Raw genomic sequence first — 18,168 nt, 5'->3', positions numbered from 1 at the left:
TTACATGGTAACCACTGTCCCATTGGTCTTTCCATTGACCTCTAAGAGCTACACCTTAAACAAGAACAACGCAAAACACAAACTTTCACTTGTAATATGATTTTAGTATGAGCTACACAAGGACCTTTTTGGACATCAGTCACACACAAAAAAAGAGGCTTAATGTGAGGGGAGAGGTTTCTGTGTGGGACAATCTGGGTGCGGGCGACTCAGTGGGAGATCTGGATGTACAGGGCCTCGTTGGGGGGGTTTTGGGTGCCGGGGCAATGGGACTCTGTGGGGGATCCAGGTGAAGGTGGCTGGGGTTCAGCTGGGGTGGGGTGTCTGGGTGTGCAGAGATGGGGTTCAGCGGGGGTGTGTGTGCTGGGGACTCAATGGGGGAGGTCTGGGTGCTGGGTGAGTGGGCTTGATGGGGTGGGGGTCCAGGTGCAGCTGGTTGGGGCTTAGTGGGGTGGGGGTCTGGGTGTGAGGAGGCTGATCAGGTGGGTCCAGATGTAGGAGGATAGGGCTTGTCAGGATGAGAGTTTGATGGGCCTGCTTAATGGGGAAACCGCAGCTGCTGCCGAGGGGACACCACATGCCAGGCTCCTGCTTCCCCCCACGATTCCCCTATCCCCTTTTCTTCCCCATCTCATCCCCCTCCCCCACTTCCCCATGCCCCTCCCTTCACTTCCACATTCTCTTCCCCCATTCTCCTCCCCCTACCTTCCCCACTGCCTCTTCCTTCATTCTCCCCCACCCCTTACCCAGCCCCACAGCCAGCAGTCACTGTTGCACAGAAAACAGGAAGGCTCCCAGCACACAAAAGGGCATCATGACTGGCACTAGGACCCAGGAGGCGGCGTTCAGCTGCAAAGCCAGTAGAGCAGAGATGTGGCTCGCCTCTATTTCAGGGGGGCAATCCCCCCAAAAAAACTGCACATATGGTCGTGTCCCATCCCCCACACAGTTTCCCTTTGCTTCCCTGCTGTTTTCTGCAGGGAAGCACAGGAAGCAGGAGAAGGGGCGTTTTCCTGCAGAATTCCCATGAGTAGCATAAGCTAAACATGATGACTGTTACTCAACCTCTTCCACTGTTAAAGAAAACTGCTTGACTCACCTCTAACTGACGGAAGTTGTAGACCAACACCAGAATAGCCAACACTGCCAGGATCATGCAGAAAACCTGTAGTCTACAGAAACTGGGCCACATTGTCCACTCATGTCTTTCTCAATCATGTTAGATACTGTCATGATTTCCATATCCCACAGGCACCAATGTCATCGTGTTTCAGTATTATACAAGAGATTCAGTTGACTTCTGCTTCATTAGTCTCTTCCTGTGAATGCATTTACAAGGATTTTAATAAGTCCCTAGATGTATTCGAGAGAGTTGGGTTTAACATTGAATTAGGAATGCCTAAACGTTGAGCCAAGGAGAAAGGGAAAAATAGACTAGATAATATACTTTTTATGGAACTATTATTTTACCTAGACAGTACTCACAGTTATGTCACTACATTACTCCCTTCAGTGTTTAGACTCACCACCTTGCCATAAAATCAAATTTGGCCACCTATTCTTAATAGCATTACCCATGGAAGAGAATTGCATGATCTCTTGCCTGTAACTTTAAGTCAAATTACATCACCTGCTCTCTGTACTCTGACATGCTTTCAGTGCAGTAGCAGAAAGCAATTTAAATGGACATGAGCAAATAAGGCTCCAAGCTACATCCCACAATTTGCTTAAAAGTAAATACTGTGCAACATTCCTGAAGGATGCTTTTTATATATTTTCTAAACAAAACAAAGAGACACTTGATTGCTTTGATCCTGAAATCTTTTTTAAAAATACAAAGGTATAATACACATACATGTATAATTGAAATAGTATATATAGCAGCCACACACAAATGCTAGTCATACAATAAATTGATAAGAGATTTATGATTCTACATATTTATCATGCACCTTTGAGTGTATTCTTCCATCCCAACCACCTGAGAAACTTCAAAGGACTGCTTTAAAAAAAAAAGAGAGAGAAATGTCCCCCTCAAAGTTGTCGCCGTTTGAGGCCCAATACAGTTAATGTTCAACCCTGGGCCAATGATGGCTTTTCTATACATAAACACATGTATAAGGTCCCATACCTTTCGCCATTGGAGGGACAGAAACAAATGCATTATTATACCACGGAAAAGAGGATATTTCCAACATTCTGATGGATGAAAAAGTACCCACTTCCAGTCGTTGAAGGGACCAAGTTTTGGTTGCAGCCTCTTGCATTGAGCTTTTATTCAGGGAAGCATGACAGCTTTCACAAATATGACTCAGCTAGTGTCTAATCCCATTTTATAAGGACAAGGTCCATATGTGCAGTGGGTGTGAATTGGAAGAAGACGCCACTGCTGCTACCCATTTAATTAGGGCTTCAAGATTTATCTTCTGTTCTATCCCACTCATCATTCCCGGAGCAAGCATATACATTCGTTGCTATAAGGATACACAAACAAATTTGCATACATCTTGTGTGCTGGCAGGTTTCCTCATTTGCACACAGAATAAAACCCTGCAAGACGCTGCAAGTAAATCTCAACATCTGCAGTAGCTGCAAGCACCTTGCAAGGGAAACTGGGATGAAACTGACAGGCACTCAAGTGCACCTGCTAAAACGCATAGGCTTATAAATGGCAAGGCTGAGCTGAGCAAGAGCTGAGCTCCAGAAGTGGTACAGACCCAGAAGGACCCTAAACACACAACCTCCAACCCCACTCACTCCAGCACGCTGCTACTCTCCTGGGACCTCATCATGCACCCTACCAGCTCACCCACTGTCACCCCCACACACCTCTCCTATCCTGCACTCCCAGCACAGCTCTAGTCTCCCCAATACCAGCCGGTCTCCCCCGCTAATCCCAACACAAGGCCCCCTGAACCCTAGCCCAGTCCCCCGAAGCCCTGAAGCCATCCAACAGCCTCCCCACAAGACCTCTACATCCCCGCTCCCAGCACGCAGCGTGGTAACAGGGGGCCCTTCCTAGAGTCTCCGCCGCAAAGGGAGGCTGCGCTGGACCCCTGCCCCGCTCACTCACCGGCCCCAAGTCCCGGGGTCCCAGCCAGCGCCTTCCGCTGCCCGCACCCCCGCGCTCCACTGCCCGTGCCCGGCCCTTGGGCGGCAGAAAAACCATTGCTTGGGGGCGGCCGGAGGAGGGAAGTGGGCGGGATTGACCCAGGGAAGGAGGCAGCTGCGGAAAGCGCGTCAGCATCCCCTGAACCCACCTCTCCCCCTCCCCCCTGCGCCACACAGCCCCCCTGCACCCTGTGCAGCCCCCGGGCCCACCGTAGCGCGCTCCCTCGCGCATCGCTCCGCCTCCGCCCCCCGCGCCGACAGCTCCTGCGAGTTGCACGGGCCGGCCTAGAGTTGTTTTCCACTTGCATCCGCGCGCCGCCGCTGCATCTTCTCCTCGCCGCGTCGTGCATCTGTCCCCATCCGCCTGCGTTCTGCACCGGGCATCCTCTTTCCGCTACAGAAAGTAGCTCCAACAGCCAACGAAAAGCGTTTTTCAGGGGCCCTGGAAAGCTGTTTCTGTCACAAGAGCGTAGGCTGGACCAGAGATCACTGTCATCTGCAGCTACGTGCAGCCCTTTAGGATTTCTTTAAATCTCAACCAGGAATAAAAACAAGCCCATTTCTGAACCCTGCAGGGCTGCTTCATGTATTTCTTTCCCATATGTTTCTGTGCTGCGAATTCAACTACAATGAAATACGCAGATGCAACAGAAACTGGATATTCCTATGACGTTTAGCTAACATACATCCACACTTGTAGTTCCAAATTTGCAAAGTGACCTGGGGGGGCGGGGAGCTGTAACTAAGGCAGGGAGGTTTGGTAAATGGGAATTCCTACATGCTAGAATAGAAAATGAAGAACACAGATACCTAACAGGAGAGGAATGTAAGTAAACAGCTAAAACGACCCTCTTAAGGCAGAAACAACAAGGAGTCCAGTGGCACCTTAAAGACTAACAGATTTATTTGGGCAGAAAGCTTTCATGAGGTTTTTTACCCACGAAAGCTTATGCCCAAATAAATCTATTAGTCTTTAAGGTGTCACTGGACTCCTTGTTTTTGTGGATACAGACTAACACAGCTACCCCCTGATACTTGACCTCTTAAGGCAAGTTGATTTTAACTTTTCTATCTCCCTACTAGACTCATTCAATTGTTTTTTTCATTTAATAACCAAGCAGGAGCTGAAGTCTCAGGGTCAGATTTTCAAAAGAGCTCAAAGCCACAGTTTCAGGTTCTCAGCATTCACAATTCAGGCCAGATTCTCCAAAACTGTTCAGCACTCAGTAGCTGGCATTCTGACACTTCAAAACTTGGCCATAAGAATCAATGTGAGGAATTATTTTACAGTCAGTCATTTATTTAGGTGCCTAAATGGGAGCTAAACTCATCTGAAACTCTGACTGCAACTGACACTGAACACTTTTTGAAAATTTCGCCTTGTGAGAGAATTATAAAAGAGAACCGTAGTGTGAGAACATTTGAGAGCCACCATCCTATTGTGTCGTCCTCAGTATCCATTTCCTGTTGAAGTGACGTTATAAACAAGCACTTCTTTCTCTCCCCCAAAAAAGCATTTTTATTATTAATTTCCACACATCCAGTTTTTTCCCCTGTAATAAGCATATTCAGCTTACAATATGAAACCACACCAGAATAAACTGAGGGAAGCATTAACATTTGTTTTGCTGACAATGCAGCACAACTTTGGAACACACTCTGACTGAACTGCAACGCCCTTAATAAAGTTAAATAAAAAAAAAAAAAAAAAAAAAAAGAGACAATAGAGAATAGAGATCACATTTTGAAAGGAAGAGTTGGCAAGATGTAGCAATACCAGGAAGCTGATGCAGAAAAGAAAGCTCTCACACCAACAATGAGGAAATGTGGAATGGGGCATAGAACAGGATATACATGTTGATTTAATCTGAAAAGAGGTCTATTTTTGTTCTCTATTTTAAAATCTAATTATTATTATGTAGCAATGGAGTTGTACATAGAACTTTACACAAAATTAAAGATCCTTATTGTTATGGTTAAATCTTGTTAGATTCTCTTTAGGTTTGGTGTTAGAGATTTAGCTAAGAGAGTTTAGGGGAAGATTTGACATGGATTTCACAGCAGATGAGGTGAGGAAGGATAAATCAGGGATAGGGGCTAATGTGATAAGTCATCAACAATTCAACATGGAGAGACACAAAGGATCAATATTAAGCATCTTTCAAGCTGTGGCAGCTTTTGTAAGTTGTTTTACCCATTCAGCCTTTGGATACTAGACTGCCACTGTCAGAAGACTGGATACTGAGCTAGATGGACCTCTTGTTTGACCCAGTATGGCCATTCTTATGTTCTTATGACTTATTGAAGTCTATTATAACACTAAAGCACAATGCTTGCTATCACTATTACATCTTACTACCCAAATATCATTCCTGTAGCATTTATCAATTTATTCTAAACTGTCTACAATATTGGATTTATAGGAATGTATTTTTATATATTTTTCCCCAAAAAATGTACATATAAAGAGTCTGTCTTGGTGCCTAGTGAGGACGTAAGGTTAGAGAGCACAAACCTGTAACTATTATTCATGCGACTAGTCACTAGATTGTGAACATGTTAGGACAAGGCCTGTATTTTATGTATTTGTACAGATATGCTCAACAGACCCTTGATCATAATTAGGGCTTTTTGATGCTACCTCATTACAAATAAATAAGTAATTGGGACAACTCATGTATGTAAGGATGCATGTTAACCTCCCCACCTCACACACATGTACACACTCTCCTATCTTTCCTTGCACAGATCCTGGCTTTGTGCAGGGCACCAATGGAAATACCGACTCCCTTTCCCTGCACGCTATTTCATGAACAGAGGCTGATCCATGTAAAGGGAACATATGATAGCAGGCTTGGCTTACCGCTGGTGTCCATTCCAGGGTGCAGTTCTGATTTTTTTTAAGTACAGGTTTTCCTGCCCCTGACAGCTTGCCCCCACACCTGCTGGCATGACCTTGCAAGTATGGGGCACACAGAGTCCTGCTTTGCCATTTTTCTCTACAAAGTGTTATCCTTCATGCAGCATGACCTGACACACACCTTACTTGTGAGGTAATGCCATGTGAAGGAAGCCATGTTGTTTCTATATAAGTGCTGAAATGGCGGTCCACCACATTCAGACCCCACTTCACCAGGTGCCTCTCTGCAGCAACTTCTCAGATAATGTGACAGCCAGCCTTTGGGTGGATGACGAATCAGCCCTCAGGCCAGATCACCAATTTGGTTCACCTCCTTCCAGGATAACAAAGTCCAAAGTGATAGGAAGAATCCCACATCCTCACAAGAGGAAGGGTCTGCAGCCCACCTCTGGACCCTGATGGGTGGCTCACCGTCAGGCTGGGGTTCTTGGTGTCTCTATCCTTTCCTCACTCCTGAGAGGAAGGGTGGAAAAGATGGCCATTGTTCAGGAGCTCTTAGGAGATGTCTATCCTCCCTCCACCTGGAGCACACTCGGGGGGCGGGGGGAGAGGAGCCACACGCTCTTCAGAAGTTAATATGCAGCTCCTTGTATAGGCACCGACTCCGGGGCTGGAGCTACAGGTGCCAGCTTTCCAATGTGCTGGGGGGTGCTCACTGCCCCACCTCTGAGTCTGCCACAGGACCTGCCCCCACTCAACCCCTTACCACCCACTCCCCTGACCTGCTGTGCCCTCACTCCTCCACCCCTCTCCCCCAGAGCCTCCTGCATGCCACGAAACAGCTGATCAGGAGGTGCGGGGCGGGAGGGAGAGGCACAGATCGGCGGGGATGCCGATAGGGGGGAGCTGATGGCGGGCTGCTGACATATTACTGTGGCTCTTTGGCAATGTACATTGGTAAATTCTGGCGCCTTCTCAGGCTCAGGTTGGCCACCTCTGCCCTGTCGATTCACAAAATGTTACAGGGGGTTCTCAAGAAAAAATTCGCTAATGGCGGACAGAGCTGTCCATAGGGACTGCAGGCAGCATGGAACCAGCATCCCACAGCCTTGGGGACTTCCAAGAGCTAAGCAGATCAAAACAAGCATATCTATCACACTGAAGAGATTTAAACTTCAAACCTCCTTTTACGAAATAGAAAGGGAGGCAGATATTTTTTGCTGTTTTTAAAATGAAATAGGCTGCTAGTGTTGTTTTTAAATTATTATGAAGAACAAGTTTAAGCTTTGTTGTAACATGCATTGTTTGCCTGGACTGCTCAAGACCTGAATGCTTGTGTAGGAGGAACTGTAAGTTGGCTTCTTAAATACCCTCAGGCTGTTTCACATCTGATATTTCCTTGATGAAACATAGGAGCCAGAGGTGCCAGTATGGGGGGTGAGGGGTGGGATGAGTGTCATGTGCCGTCGGCGCACCCCTGCCCAGGTCCCTCCCCATTTTTCCGTGGGCCCCCCCACTTTTCTGGCAGTGCCCCCCCCAGGCTTCAGGGCTTTTGCCCCTGCTCCCCTTTTTTCTACTGGCACCTCTGATAGGAGCCTTGTCTTATAACAGGCTTAATCAAAAGTGATACAAGCTACAAAAGTGAGATATTGGAAGAGGGTTGGTGTTTTCATAATGTAATAAAAATACTGTAATGATAAATAATAATTAATAGTGTGTAATAAGCATGTATAAAAACAAAATTTTATATCGCCAAGATCACTGCTATTATAATTTATGCTGAGGTAAGGGAGAAAATCCATGGAATATTTTAGTGAAAGGGCTTTGCGGGTTGTTAAAGTTTGGGAACCACTGCTAGAGAGGAAGGCCTGTGAGAAGGAAATTTGCAACCTAGCTCTGGTTTCTGTTGATTTACCAGATATATAGAAAGCAGAAAAGTGAGACTTTGAAAAAGAAAAAACTACTGCTCTGTAGTGAGGCCTTATTGGTAGAATTGAGAGGTGGGCGGGCACAAGCCCACCCACATCTAAAGGCCCCTCCCCCAGCCTAGCATGAGGGACCACTGGACCCAGGAACCAACTAATCTCTTGGGACAACTAATGAAAAAAACAGGGAGTGGAGTGAAGGTCAAAGGTTCAAAAAAAGGGTGGCGGACGGGGACACCGAGCAGAGAACCCCGGACAGCGCCCACTGCTCCTCAAAGGTGTCAAGGGAGCCAGCGGACGCTGCCCAGTGGAACTCTGCCCGGAACGTGAGACCGTGGGAGGTACGGTAATAGGCCCCACAGTCGCAGAGCACCCCCTCGTCCAACATCCTCCTCCTGGTATTGTAGATGGTGACTTTGACTAAGGCCAGGAGGAGGTTGACGAGGAGGTCTCGCGACTTCATGGGGCCACGGATAGAGTGTGCATAAATGAACAGGTGTGGGGAAAAGTGCAGCCAGAACCTCAACAATAGGTTCTGGAGGAGCCGGAACAGGGGCTGCAACCTGGCGCACTCGAGGTAGGTGTGCGCCAGGGTCTCCCTCACGCCGCAGAAGGGGCAGGCCTTGGGAATAGGGTGAAGCGTGCCAGGTACACGCCCGTGCTGACTGCTCCGTGAAGGAGCCACCAACCGATGTCCCCGGCAGGCCGTGGGACTAAGGTAGATTAAAGGCTGGCCCACCAGGGCTCCTCACCCTCCACAGGCAGTAAGTGGTCCCGCCACTTGGTATTGGGGCGGGACGCGAGGGCGAGGAGATGCACTGTGTGGAGCACGAGCGTGTACAGGTGGTCTCTGTGCACAGTTTGGAACCGGACTCGCTGCAGGGTGTGCAGCCGGCTCGGAGTACGGGAATGGGGAAGCTAGGTGGGCTCGCGGAACAGGGGCCCAATAAAAAGGTCCGGAGGGCCTGGGGTGAGGGGTGGGCGGGGAGCAGCGCCCACCTCCTGGAGTACACGCAGGGGGGTCGGAAGGGTGGAGAGCCCCATGCGCCGGCCGAGCGCACGGGGATCCACCCAGTCCCCCCGTCGTAGTCCAGGAGGTCGCCAACCCTGGTGGTTTCTGCCAGGACCAACCTCTGGCACACCGAGGGAGACTCCGCCACCTGCACACTGAGATCGGGGTTGTGTAGCAGGGGCTCCGCAAGGAGGTCTGCGCCCTCGGTGGCCACAATGGACCTGGTCGCCGAAAAAAGCTTCCAGGTCCGGAGGAGGTCTCGAGGAAGACCTCTCGGGTGAAGAAAAAGGAGCTGCCAGTCATATCAGAGTCCTGGGAGGCGGCGGAGGAAGGCGTGTGCTAACGTGCTCCACGCCGGACTACCTGCACCATAAAGGAGTCTCTGCAGGGCCTGGAGGCGGAAGACATGGACCTGGCTACGAAGGCAGACCAGGCCCTATCCTCCCTCCTCCAGGGGAAGACTCAGAACCCCTGCAGAGACCCAGTGCAGTCCTGGCCAGAAAAACTCCAGGGCTATTCTCTGGAGCCTGGCCAGGATCCCCGGGGCCAGGCTCAGGGTGTTGAGCCAGTGCCAGAGCATGGACAGGACGAGCTGGTTCAGCACCAGTGCCCTCCCTCACAGGGAGAGACACCGGAGCAGTCCTGTCCATCTCCGCAACCGCTCACGCACCCTGGCCTCCAAATCCTGCCAGTTCTCCGGCGGAGAAGGATGCATGGCGGAAAGGTAAACCCCGAGATAGAGCAGCGGACCCGCGCTCCACCGAATGGCTTGGAGTGCGGGTGGGAGGGAGCTCTCCTGCTACCCGTCCCCGACCACCAGGCCAAAGCTCTTGACCAAGTTGACCTGGGCAGAGGAGGCCGCTGAGTAAATGGCCTGGCAGGCCTCCACCCGCACCAGGTCGCCCGGGTCCTGGACCACGAGGAGCACATCGTCAGCATACACCGACAGGACCAGCTGCAGCTCCGGCTCCCGAAGCGCCAACCCTGCCATCCTCCGACGGAGGAGGCAGAGGAAGGGCTCGATTGCAGGAGCGTACAGCTGGCCTGAGAGGGGGCACCCCTGCCGTACTCCCCGCCCAAAGCTGACCAGCTCGGTCAGGGTCCAGTTGAGCCTGACCAGACACTCCACCTCAGAGTACAGCACCTGGAGAAAACCCACAAACTGGGGCCCAAAGCCGAATGCCCGCAGAGTGCCCAGGAGATATCCATGGTCCATCTTGTCGAACGCCTTCTCCTGGTCCAGGGACAGGAGGGCGAACGACAGACCATCCCTACGCCTGAGCTCTAATAGGTCCCGGACCAAGTACAGATTATTAAAGATGGTCCGGCCCGGGATGGTGTAGGTCTGGTCGGGATGGACCACATCCGCCAGCACGGACCCCAGCCGCAGCGAGATGGCCTTTGCTACGATCTTATAGTCCGTGCTGAGGAGCAAGACGGGATGCCAGTTCCATAAGTCGCCGAGGTCCCCCTTCTTCAGCAGCAGGATGAGCACGGCTCGCCTGCACGAGAGAGAGAGGACCCTGCTTTGCAAGGACTCGGCCTAGACGGTGACGAGGTCTGGGCCGAGGATGTCCCAGAACACACGGTAGAACTCCACTGTCAGCCCGTCCATGCCCGGAGATTTGTTGGTGGGCATGAGACGGAGGGCTTCCAAGAACTCGGCCAGAGAGAGAGGCAGCTCCAGCTGGTCTCGGTCGCCCGCGCTGACCGTCGGGAGCTCGGTCCAGAGTACCCTGCAGGCTTTGGCTTCAGTCAGATCTGGGGAGAAAATATCAGCGTAGAAGGCCCTGGCCCTTCCACGCATCTCCTCCGGATCTGTGAGGGGGGCGCCGTCCTCCGCCAGGAAGCAGCTGACATGCTTTTTGGCCCCCCTCTTTTTCTCCAGGGTGTAGAAGAAGCGGGAGCCGCGATCCATCTCCCGAAGGAGATGGATGCAGGATCGAACGAACGCGCCCTGTGCCTGGTGGTCTTCCAGGGCCCGGAGCTCCTCCCGCTTCTCCTGGTACGCTGCGCAGAGGGGTGGATCCTCGGGGCCGGAGGCCTCTCTAGCTCTAAGACCTCCTGCTCCAACTGCCCTATCAGCGCATCCCTCTGCCCTCTGGCGCCCCGGGTGTTGTCTCGGCAGAAGAGCCGCGCGCGAACCTTCCCCACATCCCACCACCGCCGCGCCGAGGGAAAGGCGCGCCACTGCCCCTGCCCCCGCCCCCCACTCCAGCCGCCAGCTAGTCTCGACGGCTGGAGCCGTGTGGGTCTCCTGCAGGAAGATCAGAGAGTACTCCCCCTCCCGAAGGAAGGAGAGCACCTGGCTCCTGCGGAGACCCACCCTACAGCCCCGGGTGTTTAACGATGCAAAGATGGTAACTGTCATAGTGAGGGCTGGGGTGGATCCTCAAGGGCAGGGGATCGACGGCCTCCAGCGGGCCCCGCAAGAGCCCGGTCTCGACCCCAAAGATCAAGAGGGAGTTGCAGAATTTGCGGGCCCGCTGGTAGGCTGCGATGTCCTGCCTCCCGGTCCCTCTCCTCTCCCCTAAAAGAGCCTTTACGGCCCGGAGGACACGACGGAAGTCCCTCCAGCACTGGAGGACGAGCTGCACCTTGCTTGTAAGCCTCGGGTGTCCGTCAGGAAGAGGCGCAGCTCATCCCTCAGCACTGGGGGGACGCAGCAGCCAATCCACTGCCATCCTCCAGTGGGGCCCCTGAGAGATCCTCATGGTCCATGGAGACGGGCAAACAAGGGGCCAAGCCCCGGCGCCGCTGCACCGGGCAGCCCGTCCCCATCCCCGGCAAAGGAGGGGGCGGTGGAGGGAATAGTGAAGCCCCTACAGTAGTGGGAAGGGGAGACACAAAAACCGCCCCGAGGGTTGTCCGTGGGTAGTGGGACTGAGACAACCTCGGGGGTGGCAAGAGAACGGGAGGTGGAAGGGAAAGAGACAGGTGATGCTTCGGGGACGGGGGCAGGATCAAGGATAGGGACCGAGACGGGAGTTGAGACTGGGGCAGGAGAGGGGACATGGGCAGGATCGGGGCAGGGACTGGAATGGGAATGGGGACAGAAGTGGACTCATGCGGTTCCTCTCGACCAGGTGGACTCATTGCTGTCCGCCCTGACCCAGGGCCTGGGCTCATGGTGTTTAGTTCAGTTACCGCAAGGGCTGCCGAGGAAGACCCCTGTGGACAGACTAATTCCCCTGAACAACGACTGTATGTAGTGAGCCGGTGGCTCCCCGCCGCCCCAGAGAGGGTCGAGCCCCGTTAACCCTTGTATATGCTCTCAGCAAGTTTGAACAGTTGATTGCTATCCACAACGATTACAACAGCTACTTTCAGCATGCAGTTAGTCATAGAATTGTCCCTCTGAAATAACCACACCTATGTTTTCCTGCTGTGGCTGAAGATTAAAATGTCACACTTCTATAAACATGAAAGTCAAAACATGGTCATGGCTGATAGTGGAGCTGAGCAGCTGCAGTATTAAAGCCACATTACTTGTATTAAATATGGCATTCAAACTCACCCCATACACATTGTAAGAACCCAACAGGGGTTCCCAGCAAAGGCTTTAGGAATACTCATTTTTTCCAGTATCAGGATTGACAAAAGGGTCAGGTCTCTGGTTGGTGTAAATTAGCAAAGCTCCATTGAAGCCCATTATGATTTAAAGAGTTTTGCAGCCAATGGAACTATGCCTATTTAGACCTGATAAGGATCTGGCCTAATTCCCCTGACTTCCCTCCTATCCCGCAAAATAACTTGGTTAGGACACTTTCTACATAATCTCATTTTAAAAACGAAAACTAATTTCCTTACAAATGTTAATGTAAAATTCTCTCACTTTAATCTAAAGATCTAAATGTTTACCACTCAATGCTCTTTATTTTGTGAATCTCAGGCAGAACAGACAATAGAAATTAAACCAACCACTGTAATTTTACTTTCTAATCCATTTCACCTTCTAGCTCTTGTGCGCTAAGAAAAGGGCTGTGAGGTCAGGACTGAATTATTTTTCCTACAGGGTCTGCAAACAAAACAAAAACCTCACATTTTCACAAATATTTTGAATTACACTTTTTTATTTAACTGAGGTTTTGTAACAACCTGCAATTCTATATGGCTCTGCACAATCCTGAGATGCTAGAATATTTTGAAGGAGGTGGGTTGACTGGTTTGGTAAAATCTAAATGACCTTTAGAATTTTTTTTTTTTTTTAATTGCATGGCAGCCACCTGGCAGTTCTACAGAATTAGAGGGGGATTAATTTACCCTGTAATTCTGTACCTCTTGATGATTTCCTGGCAGGATTCTTGTAGGAGCTGGATTTTATAATGTACTATGAGAATTAATGTATGATTTGATTTCATCCTGCCAGCCACCCTTTTTGAATAGCAGAAAGGAATAACAGACCAGAACAATCCTTATGACTAATTATGGTCATCCTTTTGTTTTAGAATAAGTTATAAAGCTACTATAGTTTCCTATATGTATTACAAATTAGGAAATAAGAGACAGGATTCTCTATTGTGTCTATGTTAAGTAGATTAGAGGAACATTGAAGGCCTGGGTCTCAATGTAAATTGGCTTGGTTATTGATTGTAAAACTTAGCAAGGTTTAAGTTGCAATGTCCTTTTGCTCAATATAAAATACTACTGTTTGTATTCTCAATCTGTTTGTGTGAATGAGGAATGTATGCATTAGAAAAAGATAAGGTGTGAAGGCCATTGTTATAGCCAGAGTCAAGGAAGAAGGAGTGAAGAAACTTAAAGGACATCAAAGAATCATTAACACGCATCCATAAGGAAGGGGAGATTGACGACTCTGAGGTAAAGGCTGGCACCCCTAAAGACAATTGATTAAATCGGAACAAAGAACAGGATGACCCTCTCGGAGGTGTATTGGAATGTTTACACCAATTAAGAAGTAACGGGTCACAAAGTGACACAGCAGAATCCATAGGCTTCAACAGAGAAGAAATCCTATAAGAACAGGGTGCTTTGCCATAGAACTTTGGGTTCGTCTTGCCACACTCCAGGAGCATCGGATCGTGACCGATAGGACCCCGCACCTCTCTGCGACCAATCTGGCTGGCCACTAGATTGATCCAGACTCTGGACTGGTAACTATAAACATCACTGCAGGACTGTGTGTGTGTTTATATATATAAAAAGCATATGCTACTGTGGTATTCTCAATAAACGCTGTGTGTATTTACCTTCCTCTATAAAGATCCCGTGTGCTTTGTATGAGCATAACATTTTTGGTGGAGAATTGCGAAAGGGGAAAAGTATATGTGCTGCAATTATTGACAATACTGCTAAGTGATCGATCATTCAGGTGTGTACACTCCCGGTCATAGAGATACCGGGCAGTAAAAAGGGAACCAGGTGTGGTTAATATTGTATTCACTGTTGGTATTTTATGAATTGAGAATTTGTTATAATTAAAGGTATACATACCCTCGGTTGTAGCAGGGCTCAGAGACAGGAGAGAGGTTTAGCATCCCTCTCTCCACCCCAGACTGCTGGGGGGAAATAATTGGAGGTGGGTATACCCCCGGTCATAGAAGTGCCGGGCAATAGGGGCAGGATTAGAGTCCTCGCTCCGACCCGTCTGTCGGGGAAAACTAGAAAAATAGCTATAGGTGTATACATCCTCGGCCGTAGCATGACTGAGCATAAGGGGAGAACTTAGGGTTTTTCACCCTGCCCCTGGGAGGGGTTTTTATTTTTGGTGTATGAACCCTCAGTGGTAGAAGGCCGAGCAATACAGAGGGAAGCTTAGCGTCTCTCCCTCTGGCCCAGAGTGGGTTAAAATCATAAGTCCCGGCACTGGCACGGTCAACAGGGTAAAGAAAGGAATTTGTAAGCCCGGCACTGGCAAGGGCAAACATAAGATACAGATCTTGTTCTGTTAAACCAAACTCTGAAGGATATAGGAGTTTGGGCAGCGTAGTCTTTTTTGTAAGTAATATTGTGGTAATTTCACAATTTTGAAGAAAATGTTTAAGGAACGGGACCAGGAAGGGTGGGGGCTAGTTAGAAAGCCCACCCTCCTTGGTCAATTAGTAGTGGAACAAGGCTTGTGCCCATGGAAAGGAAGTGTTTATTGGAAAAAGCAGGATCGGGCCCAAAGGTAACATAGTTCCAAGAAAAGACAAAAAGGCAATGTGGGAAACTGAACCATTCATATTATACATGCAAATGGAAACATGTTAAGCATTGCCACTGCAGAAAGACATAACAGCTTACCATTGGTATGACGTATTTTCTGGATGGTCTCCCACAACTACTGGAATACTAAGGTTACTAACCCTAATTGTTTTTGGTTTTAAATTGTATGTGTTTAATTGAAATAAGAAGAACAGGAGTACTTGTGGCACCTTAGAGACTAACAAATTTATTAGAGCATAAGCTTTCGTGGACTACAGCCCACTTCTTCGGATGCATATAGAATGGAACATATAATGAGGAGATATATATACACACATACAGAGAGCATAAACAGGTGGAAGTTGTCTTACCAACTCTGAGAGGCCAATTAATTAAGAGAAAAAAAAAAAAAAAACTTTTGAAGTGATAATCAAGCTAGCCGAGTACAGACAGTGTGATAAGAAGTGTGAGAGTACTTACAAGGGGAGATAGTCAACGTTTGTAATGGCTCAGCCATTCCCAGTCCTTATTCAAACCGGAGTTGATTGTGTCTAGTTTGCATATCAATTCTAGCTCTGCAGTCTCTCTTTGGAGTCTGTTTTTGAAGTTTTTCTGTTGTAATATAGCCACCCGCAGGTCTGTCACTGAATGACCAGACAGGTTAAAGTGTTCTCCCACTGGTTTTTGAGTATTTTGATTCCTGATGTCAGATTTGTGTCCATTAATTCTTTTGCGTAGAGACTGTCCGGTTTGGCCAATGTACATGGCAGAGGGGCATTGCTGGCACATGATGGCATATATCACATTGGTAGATGTGCAGGTGAACGAGCCCCTGATGGTATGGCTGATGTGATTAGGTCCTATGATGATGTCACTTGAATAGATATGTGGACAGAGTTGGCATCGGGGTTTGTTACAAGGATAGGTTCCTGGGTTAGTGGTTTTGTTCAGTGATGTGTGGTTGCTGGTGAGTATTTGCTTTAGGTTGGGGGGTTGTCTGTAAGCGAGGACAGGTCTGTCTCCCAAGATCTGTGAGAGTAAAGGATCATCTTTCAGGATAGGTTGTAGATCTCTGATGATGCGCTGGAGAGGTTTTAGTTGGGGGCTGAAGGTGACAGCTAGTGGTGTTCTGTTATTTTCTTTGTTGGGCCTGTCTTGTAGGAGGTGACTTCTGGGTACTCGCCTGGCTCTGTCAATCTGTTTTTTCACTTCAGCAGGTGGGTATTGTAGTTTTAAGAATGCTTGATAGAGATCTTGTAGGTGCTTGTCTCTATCCGAGGGATTGGAGCAAATGCGGTTATATCTTAGAGCTTGGCTGTAGACAATGGATCGTGTGGTGTGTCCTGGATGGAAGCTGGAGGCATGTAGGTAAGTGTAGCGGTCAGTAGGTTTCCGGTATAGGGTGGTATTGATGTGACCATCGCTTATTAGCACAGTAGTGTCCAGGAAATGGACCTCTTGTGTGGATTGATCTAGGCTGAGGTTGATGGTGGGATGGAAATTATTGAAATCATGGTGAAATTCCTCAAGGGCTTCTTTTCCATGGGTCCAGATGATGAAGATGTCATCAATGTAGCGCAAGTAGAGTAGGGGCGTTAGGGGACGAGAGCTAAGGAAGCGTTGTTCTAAGTCAGCCATAAAAATGTACTCTCACACTTCTTATCACACTGTCTGTACTCGGCTAGCTTGATTATCACTTCAAAAGTTTTTTTTTTTTTTCTCTTAATTAATTGGCCTCTCAGAGTTGGTAAGACAACTCCCACCTGTTTATGCTCTCTGTATGTGTGTATATATATCTCCTCATTATATGTTCCATTCTATATGCATCCGAAGAAGTGGGCTGTAGTCCACGAAAGCTTATGCTCTAATAAATTTGTTAGTCTCTAAGGTGCCACAAGTACTCCCGTTCTTCTTTTTGCGGATACAGACTAACACGGCTGTTACTCTGAAACTTTTAATTGAAATGGTTGGAATGTGCTGTTGGATAAAACAAATGTATCCAAAGCTAGAGCCACAGGCTCAAATCACCTCCCAGTATTTTCTATTACGTGGACTAAATAAGAAGTGGCGATTAATAATCTTAGTGTCAAAAGGGGGATATGTAGGAGATGGATTTTATAATGTACTATGAGAATTAATGTATGATTTCATTTGATCCTGTCAGCCACCCTTTTTGAATAGCAGAAAGAAATGACAGACCAGAACAATCCTTATGACTAATGATGGTTATCCTTTTGTTTTAGAATAAGTTATAAAGCTACTATAGTTTCCTATATGTATTACAAATTAGGAAGTAAGAGACAGGATTCTCTATTGTGTCTATGTTAAGTAGCTTAGAGGAACATTGAAGGCCTGGGTCTCAATGTAAATTGGCTTAGACTGCAGGAGAGAGAGAGAGAGAGAGAGAGAGAGAGAGAGAGTGTGTGTGTGTTTATATATTTAAAAAGCATAGCTACTGTGGTATTCTCAATAAACGCTGTGTGTATTTACCTTCCTCTATAAAGATCCCGTGTGCTTTGTATGAGCATAACATTTTCATTCCTGGATCTTGTGCTCCCTAGCTCAAGGAGGACTGAAATCCCCAACTCTGAAGGTTCTTCGTCACTAAAGGCTGCAGTAGTGAATCAAGAGACACTTCTCTGCTAATGCTCCTGTGCCACCCAGAGTACAGCACTCTTAGAGCTTAGAAATGGTTCCTTAACTGCACTAAGTGAAAACTCCACACTGGAATTCTAATTTTTCAACTGCCAGTCTGGCTCGTCAACCTAGTCAGAGCTGATCTTGCTCCTTTTCATTAAATTTATTTCTAGAACGGTGGTAGGATGGACTTCAAAGAAATCTTGGCTGTGTACCCCAGGACTTTGGTTGGGCACTAACCACCCCAGTGCCCTTTGCCCCGTGCAATGGCCGTTTCACACCTTATATTCACTTTGTTTTTTTCAAAGCCTCATGTTGCTTCAACTCTTTGGCTCTCTGCACTTCTAAATTAATTCAGCTCAGCAGCTACTTGCTTTAAGCTCTCTGTTCTTTTTTTCCCCTCAGGATGTCATCCATTGCCTTAGTCCTTTGGGAGGAAAGAAGACTGTGCAGGGGCATCAAGCAATATGTGAGGC

The 18,168-nt window shown here is 48.4% G+C and overlaps 1 protein-coding gene across 4 annotated transcripts in view; it reads right to left on the bottom strand.

Annotated features, from left to right (window-relative positions):
* NXPE3 (neurexophilin and PC-esterase domain family member 3) overlaps positions 1–3,561 on the bottom strand; it is a 29,116-nt gene extending 25,555 nt beyond the window's left edge. Inside the window, exons 1-2 of one of the 4 annotated variants that reach the window (XM_054045254.1) lie at positions 3,322–3,561; positions 1,100–1,319 (exon numbers count right to left, since the gene is read on the bottom strand). In XM_054045254.1, coding sequence (XP_053901229.1) covers positions 1,100–1,192 — 93 coding nt within the window. In that variant the 5' untranslated portion in view covers positions 1,193–1,319; positions 3,322–3,561. Of the gene's footprint in view, positions 1–1,099; positions 1,320–2,131; positions 2,874–3,073; positions 3,217–3,321 lie in introns of those variants that run through there. The other 3 variants (XM_054045251.1, XM_054045262.1, XM_054045248.1) reach the window with 3 other exon arrangements.
* Between the last annotated feature and the right edge of the window lie 14,607 nt (positions 3,562–18,168).

Source organism: Malaclemys terrapin, chromosome 1, assembly GCF_027887155.1.
Source record: "Malaclemys terrapin pileata isolate rMalTer1 chromosome 1, rMalTer1.hap1, whole genome shotgun sequence".
NCBI lineage: Eukaryota > Metazoa > Chordata > Testudines > Emydidae > Malaclemys > Malaclemys terrapin.
The sequence above is the reverse complement of the archived record's forward strand: the minus strand, read 5'-3'. Positions and strand labels throughout refer to the sequence as shown.